Source organism: Macaca thibetana, chromosome 7, assembly GCF_024542745.1.
Source record: "Macaca thibetana thibetana isolate TM-01 chromosome 7, ASM2454274v1, whole genome shotgun sequence".
NCBI classification, from domain to species: Eukaryota; Metazoa; Chordata; class Mammalia; order Primates; family Cercopithecidae; genus Macaca; species Macaca thibetana.
Genome location: NC_065584.1, coordinates 133,137,589 through 133,158,482, shown reverse-complemented (window position 1 = coordinate 133,158,482; position 20,894 = coordinate 133,137,589). Strand labels below are relative to the sequence as shown.

General features: G+C 36.0%; 1 protein-coding gene across 9 annotated transcripts in view; it reads left to right on the top strand.

Moving 5' to 3' along the window:
• CEP152 (centrosomal protein 152) overlaps positions 1-20,894 on the top strand; it is a 93,374-nt gene that overhangs the window by 41,095 nt on the left and 31,385 nt on the right. For 6 of the 9 annotated variants that reach the window (XM_050797117.1, XM_050797111.1, XM_050797112.1 and 3 more), the window contains 9 exons: positions 2,315-2,440; positions 3,066-3,175; positions 3,922-4,050; positions 4,193-4,325; positions 6,673-6,858; positions 8,379-8,660; positions 10,788-10,919; positions 14,789-15,439; positions 18,852-18,972. In XM_050797117.1, the coding sequence (XP_050653074.1) occupies positions 2,315-2,440; positions 3,066-3,175; positions 3,922-4,050; positions 4,193-4,325; positions 6,673-6,858; positions 8,379-8,660; positions 10,788-10,919; positions 14,789-15,439; positions 18,852-18,972 (1,870 nt within the window). The remainder of the gene's footprint in view (positions 1-2,314; positions 2,441-3,065; positions 3,176-3,921; positions 4,051-4,192; positions 4,326-6,672; positions 6,859-8,378; positions 8,661-10,787; positions 10,920-14,788; positions 15,440-18,851; positions 18,973-20,894) is intronic. The other 3 variants (XM_050797114.1, XM_050797113.1, XM_050797110.1) reach the window with 2 other exon arrangements.

Here is a 20,894-nt window from a genome sequence, read left to right as displayed (position 1 = left end):
TTCTTTTTTTTTTTTTTTTTTTTTTTTTTTTTTGAGACGGAGTCTCGCTCTGTCGCCCAGGCTGGAGTGCAGTGGCGCGATCTCGGCTCACTGCAAGCTCCGCCTCCCGGGTTCACGCCATTCTCCTGCCTCAGCCTCCCGAGTAGCTGGGACTACAGGCGCCCACAACCGCGCCCGGCTAATTTTTTGTATTTTTAGTAGAGACGGGGTTTCACCGTGGTCTCCATCCCCTGACCTTGTGATCCGCCCGCCTCGGCCTCCCAAAGTGCTGGGATTACAGGCGTGAGCCACCGCGCCCGGCCCACCCTTCCATATTTCACAAATCATCAGCCATCTATACTCCCAATAGAAAATAATATATAAAACACCTAATAACTAAGAGAAGGAAAAGAAGAGGGAAAAGGAATGTAGGTTGTGTACTCCTTTTCCTCCTGGGTGGAGATAATTGTTTACACCTTCTTTAGTACTGTTTTATCTCCTGTTCTTTTAAACTAGGAGTTGTGTTCATTAAAACAGTTCTGCTAAAGTATGTATAATGTTCTGTGCTAATTATTGTGGAATTTTAATTGTGGCTAATTTATGTTTTGGAAATAACAGTGTTTTTGCTATCAAAATCTTTTCCAGCCTGATTCCTTCTTCTGAGTAACTGTATTTGATGACTAAAACATAGGTTTTAATATTAACAACAAATGAGAAAGACTCCCCCCGGCCTTGCCCCCTGCATATTTAACATCTTTAAATCAAGCTGTTTTCATTGTTGCCCTACATTTCTTTAAAAGGATGGGGATGAAAGCTTGTTTCTCAATTTGTATTAAGACATTAGAGTTTATTAGTTTAAGCATTTTGGTGGGAGTGCTCTAAGATTTAGGATACTAGAAACCTGATTTTGAGTCTGAACCTTAGCTCAGGTGTCTTGGTGCTTTCTTTGTTCTGTATTAAAGTTGCTAATGGCATTTGCTATACAGATACACTTTATCATGTGTAGCAGTTGATAGTGGTCATGCATTGTGCTGATTTTTAGCCTTTCCATTTCCAACTGTAGTCTGGTTGATCAATAATAGATCGAAGGAATAACTCTCTCATCTTTGAGTATTCTTTTTGTCCAGCTGCTCTATTGCCATAGTGAATTCTTGGTAGTCTCCATCTAAACTCTGATTTTTCTCAGAGTTACTTCAGCCCTCGGCTCAAGTGATCTGCCCACCTCCACCTCCCAGCTCCGAGTCCAGGGACACAATAAGTGGAATGGAGTAGATATATTTTTAAAATCTTTGTAACCCCCATCAATGAATAAAAAGAAATGTAGGTAAGGAAAACACTCACTAAGAGGAAAACATGCAAAATTATATAAACAGATAAATCTGGGAAGATGGAAAAACAAATGAACAATTAAGGTATATAAGAAGTTCCACTTTGGTGATGACACAAGAAATACAAATGAAAGCAATTGTTAGATATTCTTTTCCCATCAAAGATAATTATTTAGAGATAATCACTGCCACTGGAGGCAAAGAGAGATGGGCAGACCCATGTACTACCTGGCAGTATATGTTTGTATGGCATTTCTGGAAAGCAATTTGCCAAAGTCTATCTTGAGTCTTAAAAATTGTGTTTATTGAATAAAATGTATGTCCATGAGTGAATGATGACATAAATGAATACATACAGAGATAGGATAAATGCTTGATCTTAGTAGGAGAACATATGATGAGAAATAGGATATTTGCATTGTCTCAAAGTATCCTATAAGATACTTATCATTTATTATAAAACAAAAAATAGTAAGTTTACAATGGAGATGATAGATCCCACCTTCAATTGATTATTACCAGTGGTGAGACATAGTGATATCATGTGTCTCCTGCAAAGAGCACATACCAGTTCTTGACATGCTTGCCAAAGATGCATAACCTGATTTTAATAAACCTAAAAACTCCAAATTGAGGAACATCCTACAAAATAATGGGTTAGTATTCTTAGAAAACGTCATGGGTTTGAAAGACTGAAGAGCTGTCCTAGATTGGAGGACACTAATTAAACATGACAACTGAATGCCACTCAGAATCATGGATTTGATCTTGGACCAGAAAACAGACATTTGGGGAAAATTGGAAACGTTTGTATAAGGTCTGTGGATTACCTGATAGTTAATTTACTAGTTTTGATCATTGTGCTGTAGTTATATTGGGGGAAGATGAGTGAAAGCTATATGGAGATTATTTGTACTGTTTGCAATTTTTTTAAAGTATGGAATTATTTCAAAGTGAAACTTAGAATTTTTTAAAACTTGAAAAACGTTTGACTTTTTAACATTCAGACTAAAACAGATACCTCAGAAAAACCAAAGAATCAATTGTGGCTTGAGTCTTCTACTTCTGATATTGTCAGAGATGATATTCTGCTGCTTAAAAATGAAATTCAAGTTTTACAACAACAAAATCAGGTGATTAAGAATATTTTTTATATTTTATAAGAATTTTTATTTCCTCATTAAATACAGAAGATGTAATAGAGTTTTTGCAAATAAAGAGGCAATGTGAGTTAGTAGACAAGTATATTAGTAGGTGATTCTGAGTTCCAGTAATTTCCCTTTGCTAGTGAACTATTGGTTAGTAGTTTCATGGGAAGGTAAGTTAGTGTAGTTCCAGTTCTCTGTCTCTCTGGTAGCATGGCTGACAGAGGTATTCTTTCCTCCTTAGCCAGCTCTTGACCCAGAAGTAAAACTTTGCTTATTTAGATGGTTGCTGAAGATTATTGAGCTCTGAGACTTATTTTAAGGCATTAGCTAGCCAATACTTCTCTGGTTAAATATTTTCATTTTATGTATTTCAAAGTCAATACAAAATTTAAACATTTAGTCCTGTCAGAAAGCTACTTGTCTAATAAATGAATCTATGTTCTTATCAAAGCGCGAAGAGACTTTTTCTTTTGCAGAATTGTAAAAATAATGTCAAATATTGTTATAGAGGAGAGAGAAAGCACAGAAAATATTTAAAAATGAGATAAAACTAATCAGTGAAAATGATGTTTATTTTCTCTAAGTACTAAGTATATTCTTTTGTGTCTAGGAACTTAAAGAAACTGAAGAAAAACTGAGAAATACAAATCAAGACTTATGTAATCAAATGAGACAAATGGTACAAGATTTTGACCATGATAAACGAGAAGCTGTGGATAGGTAAGGTCTATATAGATGCCTGACGACTGTCTCCTGGGTACCTTTCCCCTCTAAGTCCCTGCCCTTCCTTGTGACAAAAAGATTCAAAATGATTGAGTGAATTCTACCCTGTTGAGATCTTGGATTGGCAGAGATGAGTCCCTGGCTTCTCAAATTAGAATTTGGAACACATTTTCCATAGAAACAGTGTTATGTAGTGGGTTGGGTTCTATAGTATCATTGAAACTGTAGTTCACTGAAATATTATAGCTTAATATTTTTTTTAAAGACTCGTCTGGGAAACTATTCTTTATAAAGAAAAAAGTCTGTGAGAGGGAATATGTCTTCCAAATACCAAATCATAAACTTGGAAACAGACTTCTGGAACATAACTTACTTGTGAGTTGGGGACTGCTAGAATTTATGTTTAATATAAATTTTGGAACCACACCCTCAATTACTGTCATTAATTTATTATAAACAGAAGTCCTCAACGTAGATTACTATCTCTGTTTGAAGGACTGGGGCATTCTCACATCCAAGTTTCTAATTGTTCTCTAGAAACATTTGAAGAAAGAAAATTTTGAAGATTCTCATAAGATTGTTGGTTATTAATTAATTATTACCACTTTCGGTTGGGGAAAAGTAATCTGACCTCAATTATAATTTGCATTAGAGGGATGAGGTGAGGAGGAAGGAAGGAAGCCAATTCATTTTGGTGTTTGTAGTGAGACTGGGCATTGCCTTTGATTCCGCTCTGTTTCCAGGTGTGAGAGGACTTACCAGCAGCACCACGAAGCCATGAAAACTCAAATACGTGAAAGCCTATTAGCAAAGCATGCTTTGGAGAAGCAGCAGCTCTTTGAGGCTTATGAGAGAACTCATTTGCAACTGAGGTGAGAATAAAGAGTTTAGCTGCCTTTTAAGCTGTAGAGACTACATTCCCCTCTTCCATAATTTAGAGGAAAATCGTTTGTTACGCAGCTCCTGTATTTTTTTGTGGTTAAATCATTTAGTTGCTGGTTTTGTGTATCCAAGGTCTGAGTTGGATAAGGTGAATAAGGAGATGACTGCTGTGCAGGAATGTTACCTAGAAGTGTGCAGAGAGAAAGATCATCTAGAATCGACTCTCAGGAAGACCACTGAAAAGGAGCAACAGACTCAGGAGAAGGTACAGTACAAGTTTATGTTGTACCGACATCCTTTCACTTTTCAAGCCTCAGTATTATCATTTAAATGAATGCATTTGTTCTAGAGAAGTGAATGGCGAAGGTATTCATAGGTTCTCTTGACTTTTGGCTGTATCACACTCATATAGCTCACAAATAAAGTACAGTAAATACTGAAATGATTATTAAAACCTTAGTGTACAATGGCATATATAGGAGAAAGTGATTTTTTTTTTCTTGCAGATTTATTCTAAAGGGCAAAAAAAAAAAAAAAAAAAAATCAGTGTCACTTTAAATCTGAAAATCACAGATCCTTGTTTTCAGTGTTGACTGCTCCGGAAACCCTATGTAGTCCTGTGAGCGCCGCACGGAGCATTCCTTCAGAGCCCTTTTTCTCGGATCCATTTCTTTCTCACTACCTCATTGTCATTTTATTCTTCTGGGGAGAAGAGTAGGAATTTGAATGTTGGTTTCGTGATAGGGAGAGTGGTGATACGGAGGATATGGACAGCAAGGTCAGCATCTTCGTATGACCTCCTTCAGGGAAGCTGGAGGGGCTAGAGTAGATTCTCCAACTCTGCCTGATTCTTCTGAGTCACCCTGGGTGAGTGTCCAGGAGTAAAATCACATGTAAACAGTCACACCTCCTCTTTTCTTCCCTGTCCTGGCCCAGAGCCTTCACAGGCTTCACACTTTGGACCAGCGACAAACCACAGTTTGAAAGCTATCTGCCTCAAGATTAGAAAATATTTTTAAATGCGTAAATAAATGTTCTATACAGAGCTTTTTGAATGAGTTATGTTAAAGCAAGCTATTACTACCACACACTTATAAAGAATAGTAAAGAGCAGGTGAGAAATTCAGTTCATTCAATATGTTGATTATTATTGAATAGATTAATGTGGTGAAAAACGTGCCATGTATACATATCATCCTGTGGAAAAAGAACTTCTGAAGGGAGCTGTTTTAGGTAGAGATGGCAGTGTAAAAGTGAGAAAGGATCTTATATTACCTAGAAATTGAGGACTTAGCTTTCAGTAATGTTTTAAAAATTAAAATAGGGAAATCACTAGTGTGATTCTTTTATATGTATAAAAATTGGCAAGAACATAAGAGGAATTTTCTCAAAGAGGTCATTTCAGGAATATTTTCTGATACGTTTAATAGAATCAATTTGACTATAAAATTTGATCTCATATAATGGGTCAGTTACAATTAATATCTGCTACTGACTGATATTTTGGCTCATGAGTGTTTGTACCCAAGTCCAAGAAGAAAAGTTAAACTACTATTTGGTCCTTCAAAAAAACCAAACTTAGGGGTTAAATGTTGCACATGTATCCCAAAACTTAAAAGTATAATTAAAAAAACTTTAAATTGTTATACAGTAAAATTGACTTCGTCCCACCACTGGGTGTATAGTTCCATAAACCTTTAGCACTTTTATAGGTTTATCAGGATACAGAACAGTTTTATCACCCTAAAACGCTCTCTTTTGCTGTCCTTTTGTGGTTACACTACTCCCCCAAGCCCACCCCTCACTTAAAGGGCCAGTGTACTTAAAACATTAGAAGTTTAATTTCTTCCCTCTCTGAGAATTCATTAGTTTTTTACTATAGAATTATATAAGCCCTTAGTAGTATAAGCCAGTCAGAACTAAATATCTTTATATTTAGGAGACTATCTAATCTTCTCACATTCTTCAGAGGTAGGCAAAAATATACCTTTTTTTTTTTTTTTCTTTTTTTAAAGGAAATGTTTCACATACACGATGGGAGAATCTTATTAAACTCTAGAACAAGTGAGGACACTTTTGGGGTAGCTCTTCTTTGCAGGACATAAGCCATTTTACTGCAGCTTAGCTTTAGGTAGGGGACTTAACCTGGATACAGAGTATATGAGTCAGGTAACAATAAGAGTTAAAGGGTGTTTTTTTATGTTTCACGCACTGTTTTCCGAAACACTTGCTAAGTCAGGTTGCAGGTTAAATAGGAGCTCAATTCCAAGTTTTAAAGCTTTTATTAGCACACAGAACTTTCCTCACATGTTAACCTGGCTCATTGAGAGAAAAGGGGAAAAAGTCATATACACAGAATCCTTCAGTTTGGGGAGTAATCAGTGAAGCCTATGAATTTGCAGACAAGGTAAAGATGGTCAACCTTCCCATTCATGATGCCATTTCTATACACATTGAGGCTTATTTATACAATTGTAATATGAGTTAGGTAGGTGCATTTTAGAAGTTAGAGGGATTTTTTTGCTATCCAAGCCATGCACAACAAGTTCATATGTTTTAACTTGGAGACTGTTGGTGTTGTAGAGAGATATTTATTTGAATTTTGTTTAAAGAGACAGCTATTGGAGGAAAGAGAAGAATATGTAAGCAAACTGCAGGTGGAACTTGAAAAAAAGTACCAAGATACACTTATGATGGAAAAGAGCAAGTGGCTGAAAGATCAAGAAACTGATATTAAACAGCAAGTTGAAAATGAAGTGATCTTAGCCAAAGCACATTGGGATAAGGAACAGAAAGAGGTGTGGATTAAAATTTCTTTCTGGTCACCACATTTTTAAAATGTAGTACTAACTTCAGAAGACAGTTCTTCCTGAACAGATACATAAGTTTTATTTGCCAGGCACTTACATAGTAACCCATTTACCTTTCGGAATTGAGCTATTAGCAGTTACCACACCAGTTTTATTTTTAGAAATTTAGCCACCTTTTGACTTTTCGACCCAACTCAGGATATAACAAGTTTTATGGGCACTTCTTTGATTCCTCGAAATGAAACCATGATCTGATTTCATATTGTGGAATGATTATAACTCTAGACTAATATTTATAACAAACAATAAATAAGCCATATCATGGATTAGAAACAAAGAAGTAATGGGCAGTCTTAGAAGCACATAATTTGTTACCTCTATTACTTAAATAGCAAATGAGATTAGGAAATGCTAATAGTTCCCTAGAAAGTTAGGGAACAAAGTATGATCCTAAAAGCTTATTTAGAAATGAAAACAAAAACAAATTCTCAAGCTTATTTAAACTAGATTTTTTTTTTTTTCCTTTTTTGAGACGGAGCCTTGCTCTGTCTCCAGGCTGGAGTGCAGTGGTGTGATCTCGGCTCACTGCAACCTCCGCCTCCCGGGTTTAAGTGATTCTCCTGCCTCAGCATCCTAAGTAGCTGGGATTACAGGCAAGTACCACCACGCCCAGCTAATTTTTATATTTTTAGTAGAGATGGGGTTTCACCATGTTGGCCAGGCTGGTCTTGAACTCCTGACCTCAGGTGATCCACCCGCCACGGCCTCCCAAAATGCTGGGATTACAGGCATGAGCCACTGCGCCTGGCCTCAACTAGATTCTTCTGTCTACAAAATGGCTATTAATTGCTGGTAGCCAGGGAAACAGTTGGAGATACCCAGGTGGTGAACAGAAAAAGGGAAAACCAAATTGTGCTGTTTCATAGTTTAAAACTGTTTTTAGCTCCACCTCGCTGTACTGTTAAAGTGGAAAAATCATTAAGATGTTCTTCCAATAATACTGCCTCCCTTTTGAATGTAGTCTACTTAGTAAAATTTAACATTATAACAAACAAGATTCTAACGTGTTCAAGTGAGTAAAACTATTTTTTAGATTGTTCAGGTTTTGGTTCGTTAATTAGATTTACTCAGTCCTTTGTGGAGAGCATGGTGTTGATGGCAAAACACATTAACTGTAATTTTTTTTTTTTTAAATCCTGCTGTCTTTGTAGTGGCAATATGAAAGATTCTAGAGGTTGCATATTGAGAGCAAGATCTCCTGACTTTACACAACATACTTAAATCTTTCATGTGATTTTTGTCATATAGTTAAGTTCAAAGAGTAACTTTCAAGTTTTACTTGAGAGTGTATTTTAATTGACTAAATTTCTAAACCCTTTATAATTACTACAACAATATCTAGATGGTTTTCAAACACAGCTGTGATTGCTTTTCTGGCTAGCCTTTAATTCTAGTTTTTAACTTATTTGAAAATTTTTTTTCTCCTATGATTTTTCTTCTGAAAACAGATCAAAGAAAAACTCATTCAACAGCTTGAAAAGGAGTGGCAGTCTAAGCTGGATCAAACTATAAAGGCAATGAAAAAGAAGACCTCAGATCGTGGCAGCCAAACTGACCAAGTAACCACCAGTGATGTTATTTCCAAGAAAGAGATGGCAATCATGATAGAAGAGCAGAAGTGCATAATCCAGCAACACTTAGAACAAGAGAAGGACATAGCCATCAAGGGGGCTATGAAGAAACTGGAAATTGAATTGGAACTCAAGCATTGTGAAAATATCGCCAAACAGGTAAAAGGCAGGTTTATTCTAGTAAATTTTTTGGAACTGCCTGTCACTTAATGAAAGCACATAAAATGCTATCATTGAACTCGTTCATAACTTTATACTTCTAAGATTTTGTGCATTTCTAGGATAGAAAACCTGTCATGTTCCTAAATTTTTCTTCATACTATTTCTGTCATAAAGCCGTCACCCCTTGGTTTTTCTGTATATTCTTTCAGTTTACAAAGTATTTGCTCCTTTGAGATTAGTCCAAGCATTAAGATGCCTGAGGTTAAAGAGGGTGCTTTTACATCTGAATGAATCACAGTTTAATTATGTATCTTTCATATCTAATTTTATGGAAAATATTCCACTAAGGTGGTTATAGATAAGTAAACCTAAGCACATAAGGTATTTAACAACATTTGTATTGAGACTTGATGCAGTTGGATCTGCAGGCCTGCCCTTAAATGGAACTTTGTCTATCATTCCCATTAGCCGCCCCAAAGTGGTGCCAATACCTTTCCTTTGAAGCACTCACAAAACTAGCTTGTAACTGACACAGTTACTTGATTTGAAAGAAATACCATACTGAGGAAAGTACAGCCTATTATAACAGAATAAAGATGAGTTATCTGTTATATCTCTCTTACCTATTACAGTGATTCTCAAAATTTTTGGTCCCAGGACTCCTTCACAATTTAAAAAATTGGGGACTCTAAAGGGCTTCTGTTTATGTGGGTTATATTTACACTTTTGGAAAATAAACCTGAGAAATTTTTAAAAAACAAGGCTACCCAAGCACACATTCCACTGGCTGTCAGAACAATGACATGATCACAGCATGCAGCTTTTGGAGAACGGTGCTGTTTATGCATGAGAGAACAGCAATAAAACAGATAGTGTCTTAATATTATTTTGGAAAAAGTTTTAACCTCACAGACTACCTGGCTGGGTTTCTAGCCTCAAGAGTTCCCTGGACTTTGATACATCTGTTATGTATTTATCATTTTAATTTTATTACTTATTATAAACTCTTAAACAAGATAGCGCTCAATGTAAAGGTTTTGAAAACACACTCTGCTTTTGATAAATACTTGAAATTCTGCTTGTTTGTTACATTGTTCTACATGATTTTACAGGGCACCCTTAAAGTCTGGAAATACAGGCAAATATATGTAATGGTACCAGGGATATCTTCAGTTAGTTTACCGAAATGTTTACTGAAGGGGGTTTCAAAAGAGTTAAGAAAAGGTTCCACAGACAAAAAGTTGAGTTTAAATGTGCTGCTTTGGTATTTATGAAATCATTAATCTTAAAGCAAATAGCGTAATATAGCAGAAAGGAAATGTTTCATAATAACTTTTTAAGTAGATAAATTTCTACAGGAGCTTTGTCTTTTCCCCATTTCTTAACTCCTTGGAATTTGTACATAGATAGAGTTTACACATTGACATATTTAGCACTTTAATGATAAATACAGTCTCTTATATCAACCCTGCTTTTGTGTGTGTGTACGTATATATACATATATCTGCATATCTATGTGTATTTTAAAATAAAGGAATAAGGTAAAATTATTTAACATAATCTTCTGGTAACTGGTGGCAGATTTGTAACCAGGTCACCCTCATAATTAATCAAGTCTTAATTTTTTGCCTTCAGAGGTATCACCCTCATTCTTTAGTATAAACTCATTCTCGACAGTAGGAAAGTTCGCAGGTATAGGGCTCTAAACCGTATCAGTTTACATGTGCATGCACATGTGCAGAGCATGAGGAGTGAGGAAGGTGGTGGGTGTAGTGATTAGACAGCAGTTGGCACCAGCAGGCCTTCTCCTTTTTCCCAGGATAAATAGGAGTTGTTGGAAATGGTAATTGGTACTTCGTATGACACTTTCTAAGGTAGTACTGGTCATCAAACATTCACAGATTCCCACTTCTTGTGTGGCATTTGTGTGGGATGCTATGGGAGGTTTACAACAAAAGGATTAGAGTCCACTGTTTGGGATGGGTAGGGTACTTGAAGTCAGTTTAACTTTATTATGTAGTGATATACAGTATAAAATACTGAAATCATAACTGCTGTTTGAAAATGGGGTCTTTTTGAAATTTTATACTCCATTTTACCTCTTTCTTTTGCAATGTCCTACAGGTAGAAATAGCTGTGCAAAATGCTCGTCAGCGATGGCTGGGAGAACTACCTGAGCTTGCAGAGTATCAAGCACTTGTGAGGGCAGAACAGAAAAAGTGGGAAGAACAACATGAGGTCTCTGTGAACAAAAGGGTAAGAGCTCTTCTGCAAAGAAACTTCAGGAGGCCATCTTGCCTGACCCCTTGTCTTACCTCAGTCCTTGGAATTTGTACCTACTCATAGAATTGTTGAAGGGTTAAACATGTTGATACATGTTAAGCGGTAGCTCAAAGCCTAGCAAGTGTTCTTGTCATCATCAAGTTGTTCTTAGAGAAAGAATGTATCTACCTATGAGGATAACTTAGAAATTATTTAATAACTCCCATTCTATCTTGCCCTATCTTTAGATGAAATTGAGAACAGGTGTATATTTGTTCATTATCAGCTATACAATATCCTTTCACATGCTTAAAGATTGTTTTCTCTGTTGTGTCAGTAGTCTTATAACATTCTTGTTGGTAAATAGCCAGTTCTCCTTTCCAGAAATGTCATGTTTCTTGACCGGAAGATAAAGATATTATAACTATGTGTACTCTTGCAACTTAATTACTGGTTTAAACCAATTCTAATCAAAATGCCAACAAACTGAATGTATTTGAAGTTGACAAAATAATTCTATAAAATGTTTTTGGAAAAACAAAAGGACTAGAAATTTTTTTAATGTTCTGGAAAAATTATAGTCAAGCCCTAACACGTAATGGAATATATTGGAAAGCAACAACTCAGACTGTACTGAGTCACAAAAATAGAATTCATTTTAATTCAGTGCAATACAGATTTCAGAGGTAGACCCTACTATAAATAAAAGCTTAATAAATTGTTTTAAAACAAGGGAATGAGGAATTATTTCATAATAGTCTTACGATAGCCAGGTAACACTTTGGAAAAATTAAGTTTACCCAATGTGTATCACAATAAACTCTAGGTTAATGAAGGAATTAAACATTTTTAAATAAAAGTGTAGAAAAATTAAAAGAAAATTGAAGATTTCAGATCTGTACCATAATAACAACTCAATTTCGAGGCAACATATCTTTTTTTTTTTTTTTTTTGAGACGGAGTCTCACGCTGTTGCCCAGGCTGGAGTGCAGTGGCGCGATCTCGGCTCACTGCAAGCTCCGCCTCCCGGGTTCCCGCCATTCTCCTGCCTCAGCCTCCTGAGTAGCTGGGACTACAGGCGCCCGCCACCGCGCCCGGCTAATTTTTTGTATTTTTAGTAGAGACGGGGTTTCACTGTGGTCTCGATCTCCTGACCTTGTGATCCGCCCGCCTCGGCCTCCCAAAGTGCTGGGATTACAGGCTTGAGCCACCGCGCCCGGCCGAGGCAACATATCTAATAGCAAAGATAAAATAATAGATTGAAATATGTTTTCTTTTTGTAGTAAAAAAGTAAAATTAAGGGGATAATAAAGATGAAAATGGATCAAACGTGAGAAATTATTCTCTATACTTTTTAGTATGTCTGAAATATTTTAAAAGGAAATTTAAGAGAGAGAGAGAGAGACGAAACAATATGATTGTGAGGATATGTGTCTCAGAGCTCAGAAGTCAAGTAGAATAGTAAAGTAAAATATAGAAAATAAAACAGGCCAAGAGATCTTTTCATAAGAACATAGAAGGCTGTATGTTTGTGAATGCAGACATATAGAAATGAGAGAAAATGTTTTTGTTGCTTCCCAAACTTCAGCAGGCCTGAGAATCACTTGCAGGGTTTGTTAAAGCATAGCTACCTGGGCTTTCCTCCTAGAGATAATGATATAGTAGGTCTGGAGGGTGTCCTGGGAATTTGCCCTTTTTTTTGAGATCGAGTCTCACTGTGTTTCCCAGGCTGGAGTGCAGTGGCGCAATCTCAGCTCACTGCAACCTCCACCTCCTGGGTTCAAGCGATTCTCCTGCCTCTGCCTCCCAAGTAGCTGGGATTACAGGTGCTACCTCTCCCAGCTAATTTTTGTATTTTTAGTAGAGATGAGGTTTCACCATGTTGGCCAGGCTGGTCTTGAACTCCTGATCTCAGATGATCTTGCCCACCTCGGCCTCCCAAAGTGCTGGGATTACAGGTGGGAGTCACCACAACTGGCTGGAATTTGCATTTCTAACAGGCTCCCAGCTGGTCTTTGGACTACACTTGGATGTAAGTAGCACTATTCCAGATAATTATATCAGTCACAAAAAATAATGTCAACATGTTGTGCATCTTTCCTCCAAACCAAAAGAGGTCCAGAAAAGGCCAGTTCCATAGCATTGGCTATAGAGTTATTTTAAGATTAGAGTGATTAGTTGAGATCTGTGACAGTGTGAAGCCAGTTTCTAGAATTCAGAAGTAGTTAAGTTGGTTCAGTGGTTCCCGAACTTTGCTGCACATTGGAATAACTTGAGGATCTTTAAAAAATACTGTTGCCTGGCCCCTACCCTTAAATTTTGTTTTCTATGGGCCCTGGCCTGGGCATCAGAAGTTTTAAAAGCTCCTCAGGTGATTCTAATGTGCAGCAAAGTTTGGGAACCACTGAGTTGATGAATGCTGTCAAATTCTCTTTGTAGAATTTCACATGAGAAAATGCACATTTTGGTAAGGTTGGGCAGGTCATACAAATTCTGTGGAATCCATCACCTCTGTCCGAGTCACCTGAGAATGACTTCCAGGCATCCATTGCAACATGACCTGTTTTCTCTAAAAACACTATTTAAACATGTTTCACATCACTACCGAATTATTCTGCTGGTAGCAAAGGAATTTTGCAGTGAATTCTTTTGTAAAGCTCACCTTAGATACTGGGTTCCTTTAGCAGAAAATTTATTTAGTAGATACTCTATCCCATCATCCCAGCCATATATATATAGTATTGATTAATGGTAACCACCATTGTCTAGGCCAAACCTTTGGAGATGCCCAATTCTGTCTTTTGACACTATTGTGTCCTTGTGCCTTCTTAGAATTCAGTTAGAAATTCAGTCAGGAATATTAAAAGTGAAAGGGACTCAAGGTCATTATCTACTCTACTCCTTTATATGGGTGGAGATGTTAGTGCTAAAGAGATTAAGTGACTTTTCCAAGGCCATGCATTCAAAAATAATAACTACATAACATTTATTGAGTCCTTATCATCTGCCAGGCTCTGGGCTAAGTACTTTAAATGGATTATGTCCTTATGTCATTTAATCCTAAAGGATGCTATCAAATTGGCATTGTAATTATCCCCATTTTATAGATGAGGAAATTGAGGCTCAAAGAAGTTGAGGAATGGGACTTTAGTTCCACAGCTGGTAAGTTAATTCCAGCAGATTCTGTTCTGTTAAGCACCTGTGCTAGGCTTCCTCTGCAAATTGGTGTCAGGATTGGAGCTTAGGTTTTTTGATTTCCCTATTATTTTTTGGTTAGGTACTATCTGTTGTTTTCTGTGATCCACTAGTTCTATTATTCTGTCATACAAACAAATTAGACTAATGAAAAATGACTTTTTCTGTTTGGTATTGTCCTTTAATGAACTGTTCTAGCCACTAAAAGTGCATTAAAATACAGTTACACTTATCAGCAAGTAATTATGCAGGCGTGTGCTATATTCCTAAGTAATAGTAAAAAGTCCTTATGAGTCCGTTTTTGCTTTAGTTGAAAGATACTTAATTTGTTGGAGGCATAGATAAAATTTGAGATTGTATCTGTATCAAAAAAACGAACATGAAATTTTTTCTCACATTAGTTTTGGCTAGTTATATAATTATATGTGTGAGTGTTTATGTGTCTATACATACACATAAGCACATATTTATGTATATATTTTGACCAGTTTAAGTATAGTGTAAGTATTACTGTTTCTAGAATCATGTCTTATCTGAAATCACATTTCCTTTTAATTTTGATTTTAAATTTCTTAGCTTCAGAGGTTAAACCAAATAGTTTCTTTAATTTTTTTGCAAAGGAGGAGAATCATAAAGACCTTTAAAATGCATGTTGTTATGTTCTTTAGATATCATTTGCTGTTTCTGAAGCTAAAGAGAAATGGAAGAGTGAGCTTGAAAATATGAAGAAAAATATACTTCCTGGAACGGAATTGGAAGAGAAGATTCATTCTCTTCAGAGGGAACTCGAATTAAAGAACGAAGAAGTCCCTGTGGTCATCAGGGCTGAGTTAGCTAAGGCTCGGAGTGAGTGGAACAAAGAAAAGCAAGAAGAAATCCGCAGAATCCAAGAACAAAATGAGCAAGATTACCGGCAGTTTTTGGATGATCACCGAAATAAAATTAATGAGGTGCTTGCGGCAGCTAAAGAAGACTTTATGAAACAAAAAACTGAACTGCTTCTTCAGAAGGAGACAGAATTACAAACATGTCTAGACCAGAGTCGTAGAGAATGGACTATGCAGGAAGCCAAGCGGATCCAACTGGAAATCTATCAGTATGAGGAAGACATCCTGACTGTACTTGGGGTTCTTTTAAGGGATACCCAAAAGGAGCACGTCAGTGATTCTGAGGACAAGCAGCTTTTGGAAATCATGTCGACTTGTTCTTCAAAATGGATGTCTGTGCAATATTTTGAAAAACTAAAGGGCTGCATACAGAAAGCATTTCAAGATACACTTCCTCTGCTTGTGGAAAATGCTGACCCACAATGGGAAAAGGTATGTTCCTGAGAACGAGAGGAGGTACTGAACACCAAGAATGACTATAGAAGTTGTATGTAGTGTTTTTTCCTTTTTTCATTTTAAAGTTTAGTAGATGTAAGTCTTATGTTTTTGTCAGTGGTTTAAAAAACTACTCTGTAGCGAATCCAAAGGTTTGCATGTTTTGTTGCCAAAAAACTTTACTACTTCATAGTGTCACAAATACAAGAAAGCTTTTAGCCTCTAAATGTCTTTTTCCTAAAGAATATTTAGGACAAATACCTAATGCCTGCAGGGCTTAAAACCTAGATAACAGGTTGATAGGTGCAGCAAACCACCATGGCACATGTATACCTATGTAATAAACCTGCACGTTCAGTACATGTATTCCAGAACTTAAAATAAAATAAAGAATATATGCTATTCTTTCTAAGGGCATGAAATTTCAGAAACTGAATAATTTTTATTCAAAATTCTGTTTTCTGGGCCTGACCACTTCATGAAATATGCATCATAAGAGTTTCTTAAAAGCTTGTGAAGAGTTTGGAAGCCTATTTATTGCCCACAATAAATGTATGTCTCATTTAGGCAAAAAATGCCAACCAAGTACAAAGAGTATTGATGTTGAAACAAGCAAATAAATATGGCTCACTCGCATAAAACTCTGAAGCCCAGTTTCTGGATGTACTATATATGTGCATATAGAATTAATTATATTCTTTTAGTTATCTAAGTACTCTCTGAGACCAGCTTTTAATTTGTATGAAAGATTCAGTGAAACCAAAGTCTTGCTACCTTATGATCAAAGCAATTAGGTATGCATGAAAGATCCAGAATGATATTCTGAGCATGGTGATTAGCCAATTTCAACATTTGGAATTAGAGGCAGGAAAAAAATGCCAGTAGTATAAGATTTGTCTGATAGAGTTGAAACTTAAGAGTTAAGTTCCATCAAGATATTGTGATTAAAGAGTTTCAAGGCCAGGATTGAGCATTTGGTATTAACACCTACTTGAGAGAGTTATAAACTAGAAGTACTAATCTTGAGTTTCAGTTCCATATTCGATGATAACTAGGTTATTATATTGGGCAATCACATAGTTGCTCACTGGAAAAATAAAATACAAATCCCTGGCCTAATTCCTTGGGTTTGCATGGCTCAGCTTAGCCTTTCTGGGCCCTGCATTTGAAACAGTATAAAATTTTAGAGCCAGAAGGGACCTGAAAGATCAGCTCACTCCATCCTACTTCATCCCAGTTGATATTTTTATCCTTGACCTCACAGAGATGTTGCTACTGAGTAGTTGCCTTCATTGTAAAAATTGCTGGGCAAGATCACTTCCCACGAATACTGCTTAACACTTAATTGAGATTTTTTTTGGAGAAAATAATTAAAATAAGAACTTGGAGATAACTTAATTAAAATAAAATTATAGCAGATTTGGAGATGAGAAATGATGGGAAAATCATGTCTACGTGCTTTCGTTTGCTTTCCTGAATAGGCAGTCTCTCTTACAAAAATCAAGAAACTATGACACCTTTCTCCTACCATTAATATATACGTACAAAATCAACCCTGGAGTCTTTTTACGGGGCTTATAATTGTGCAAGCAGTGTAAGATCATCTGTGTGATTTAATGAGGCTCGTGAGTCTATGGAGACAGAATCACATAATCTGGCTAAGAATTTAGATGTTTACAGCTTTTGTTGGGTGGGTCAGTTTCCATTCCTGAGAAAAGGATGGCTTTGAAATGCCTAATCTGGAATTTGTCATAGAAGTAATACTTGACCTTCTGCCGTTTTCGAGCTATCTTCACTCAGGACCTTGAGATAAAGCTGTGATTATAAAGCAGTGATTTTAAATTTGTTACATAGGTGCTGTAAATGTGAGGAACTGTAATTTATAATTTATTAAATCTCTAGTTTTAAAAATTGTTCATGGAAATTAAAACAAAAAATGGTTTATTAATATATAAAAACAAGTCCTCATTAAAATAACTGAGACAATCAAAAGTTTTTTTAATGGAGAGGACGCAATGAGTGAAAAATACAGCTTTCAAGAAAATGAATGCCTTATCAAAATATATTAATACGGTAGTTCATAACAGATAAAGCAAATATCAAATGGAACAAAATTTTCAAGCAAACTTAAGGATGTGTGTTGTCTCTTTTACCATCAAAGTCAAGTTAAAACTAAGACAAACAGGTTGCTGCTTTTCTCCCTTTTCTGTCATCTTGACTTTTCTTCCCCACCTTTGAGTAAAAACTGGAAGCACTGACTGCATTTTGGTTCAGCTTTTCTTATTCCTTTTGGCGTCAAACCCATAGCTTCTTGATTACCTCTTCTTTATAATTGCTAACCTCTGCTTCTGTTGGACATTGTAAGTAGATTTTCTGACAGTCAGTTAAATGGTTTCTCATAATCAAAATCAAGGCTTCTAGAATCAGGCATATATAATCTGTTTTAAATAATCAACAAGACTACTTTATCAGTACCACCTATTCTGTTCCTTTCTGATTTAGTAGTCATCTTAAATCTAAAAACATTGCCATAAAAATCCATTGATATGACTGAGCGTGGCGGCTCACACATGTAATCCCAGTACTTTGGGGGGCTGAGGTGGGCAGATCATGAGGGCTGAGGCAGGAGAATCACTTGAACCGGGAAGTGGAGGTGGAGGTTGCAGTAAGCCAAAATTGTGCCAATGCCCTTCAGCCTGGGCAACAGAGCAAGACTCTGTCTCAAAACAAAAACCAAAAATGAAAAATCCATTGATTTAATAGCTGTATTGCTGTGACAAGGACTGGAACATAAAAAGCATTCAGTAAATATTAGTGAAGAAATGGTCTTGTGCAAGATGTTTAATTTAGCTAAACCTCGGTTTCTGTCCTTAACTTTGGCATTCAGCTGGCCTTCCTTACAAAATTACTGTGTATGTTAAAGTATTTAGAAGCATATGAAGTACTGTATAAATTTAAAATAAATTTTTGCTGTTATTTTCAATTCATGGGAGGCAGAGGGTTAGCATTATACTTGCTAATTAAGTTGTTCCTTGCTGTAGTAAAAATGTTCTAGATTTTAAAGAACAATTCTGCTTTTATATTGTCTTTCATGTAGTTTAATCACGTAAACCATTAAAAAATCTCAAATTCACATATATAATGTGCAAACCATATCTTCTGTCTGTCTCATAGCCGCCTACCAGTCGCCTGTCAGACTGTTCTAATTTGGAAAGTTTCATAGGAGGCTAGTTCCTAGCACAGTGACAGTACTCATGTAACACTCTAAGAAAAATATTGGCGATAGATAGTTCAGGCAAGATTTTTTTCAGGAAGTGTTTTCTCTTTGTATTTTTAACATTAGCATTTTAAATATAAAATTGTATAAAGATTTTTACTAAGCATTAACTTTGAAGAAAATTTATTTCAGAGAAATATGGCGGAGCTCTCTAAGGATTCTGCCAGCCGGAGCACTGGCCAAGGAGTCCCTGGACCTGCTGCTGGACACCATGCTCAGCCCTTGGCCTTACAAGAAACAGAAGCAGAAGCTGGTAATTGGATTTTGTTCCCACCAGTCTTTGTAGCATCCATAATCACCCTTCTGAAGGGTTGCTTTGAGGATAAAAGGAGATCATAGATGTGAACAAATGTGTAATACTCCTCTGACTTAATGTCTCCTCTTCCTAGATTTCATTTTGTGTGTAGAGAAGAAGGTTGATTTAGGCCCTCTTCTTCTATTTGTGGTTTTCCCTCCATTCACAAGTGATTCGTGTTACAAGGAGAGTCATGAGAGTTTTAATAGAGTAGTCATGTTTTTATTCCCTGAAATCAAGGATTTGACATAAGAGAATTGCCAAGTAATAGAGACTTTTTCATTCAAATTACTGAAACTAATTTCAATCACTTTTTAATGGAAATCTTTCTGAAATGTATTAGATGATTTTTAATTGATTTGTGAGTTTTTCTGAGGGCATGGGCAGTGTTTTTAATCTCTTCCTTTCCAACATATGGCAGAGTGATGAATTAATAGTTTAACTTTTCCTTAATGACTTAGACTCTTCATCATGACAAAAGAATTATTGTACTGTACTAAGCCCCTTGTATTCAGAGCTTACTGAGGAGTATAGGACTTATATTCCCTATTCATGGAGATTTCTGAGCTAGAAATTTGCAAATCCTTTATTAGCTCCCATCCCTTTTAGCCTATTGACCCTTTGCAGCCTGCTCCTTTCCTCCCCACACAAACACACAACAGCCTCTCTCTGCTACTTATTTGCTGTTTCCGTTATAACCTGGAAAAGAACTAATAATTGCCAGCACCAATCATACCTACTAAGTGAATAACCTCAGTTTCCACACATTTCTAATTCAGTAGGCAGTGTTACCAGAATCTTAGAGAATCTCTGTCTATTACCATCTCTGCCTTTCTCATTGTTCACAAACCCTTTTCCCCTACTTCTAGGTATTAGGTGGCTGAGAATATCTTATTGCCAATTCAGTGGATAATATTACCTTAATTTGTATTTTGCATCGTACTTTTTATTTTACATCCTATTTGGAATAGCCTGAGAATTCTATTTAAAGCTGTGAAATGGGTAGAAACAAGTTTTGGATGTTATTTAGCTTTAGGAAGTCCTATAAATATAAAAGGAATTAGTTTTGGCCAAAGACAAATCAGACTATAAAAATATTTTTCTTTAGTCTTTTTTCCCTTAAAAACAAACACTTTAACAAATTCATTAGAAAGGATTAGATAATACAAAACATGTATTAAGTGATAAAGTCCTTTAAAATCCTACCACTGGAGAGTACCACTGTTGACTGTTTGGTTATATTCTCCTAATATCTCATTATTATTTAAAGTACTTAAAACATTAATTATGAAATACTTAGTTCATTCAAAGAATATATGTATGCATCTGTAAGTTATGAAACCTAGCAACCAGGAACCCATTATTCAACTTAAGGCACAGAACCTCACCAGTGCTGTTGTCCACAGTTCTATCCCTGCAACTTCTCCCCAGTCTGAGCTAACAAATATCCTGATTTTCAAAAATTATTCTCTTTTTTAATGTTTTAATTATGTGTATGTGCCCTCAAAAAGTTGTTGCCTTTTTCTGTTTTAACATTATAAAAATGGTTTAATACTCATTATATTCTTTGTAACTTGCTCTTTTCCTATTTAACAGCATGCTACTAAGATTTATCTGTTGATGCAATAGCTCTAATTCATTCATTTTCATTGCTACATAGTATTTCAATGTATGAATATACTATAACTGATGTATCTGTTCTGTCGTCACTGGTATTTGTGAGTTCCAATTTTACAACAGTATCCTAGACGAAAAATATAAATGCGATTTATTGTACCATTGTGATGCTTCGTTAATCCTTTAATGCTCATTAACATAAATGGCACCACTTAAACTAAAATGTCAGGAGAGAGCTAAGAATAATTTTGCTGGATCGATGA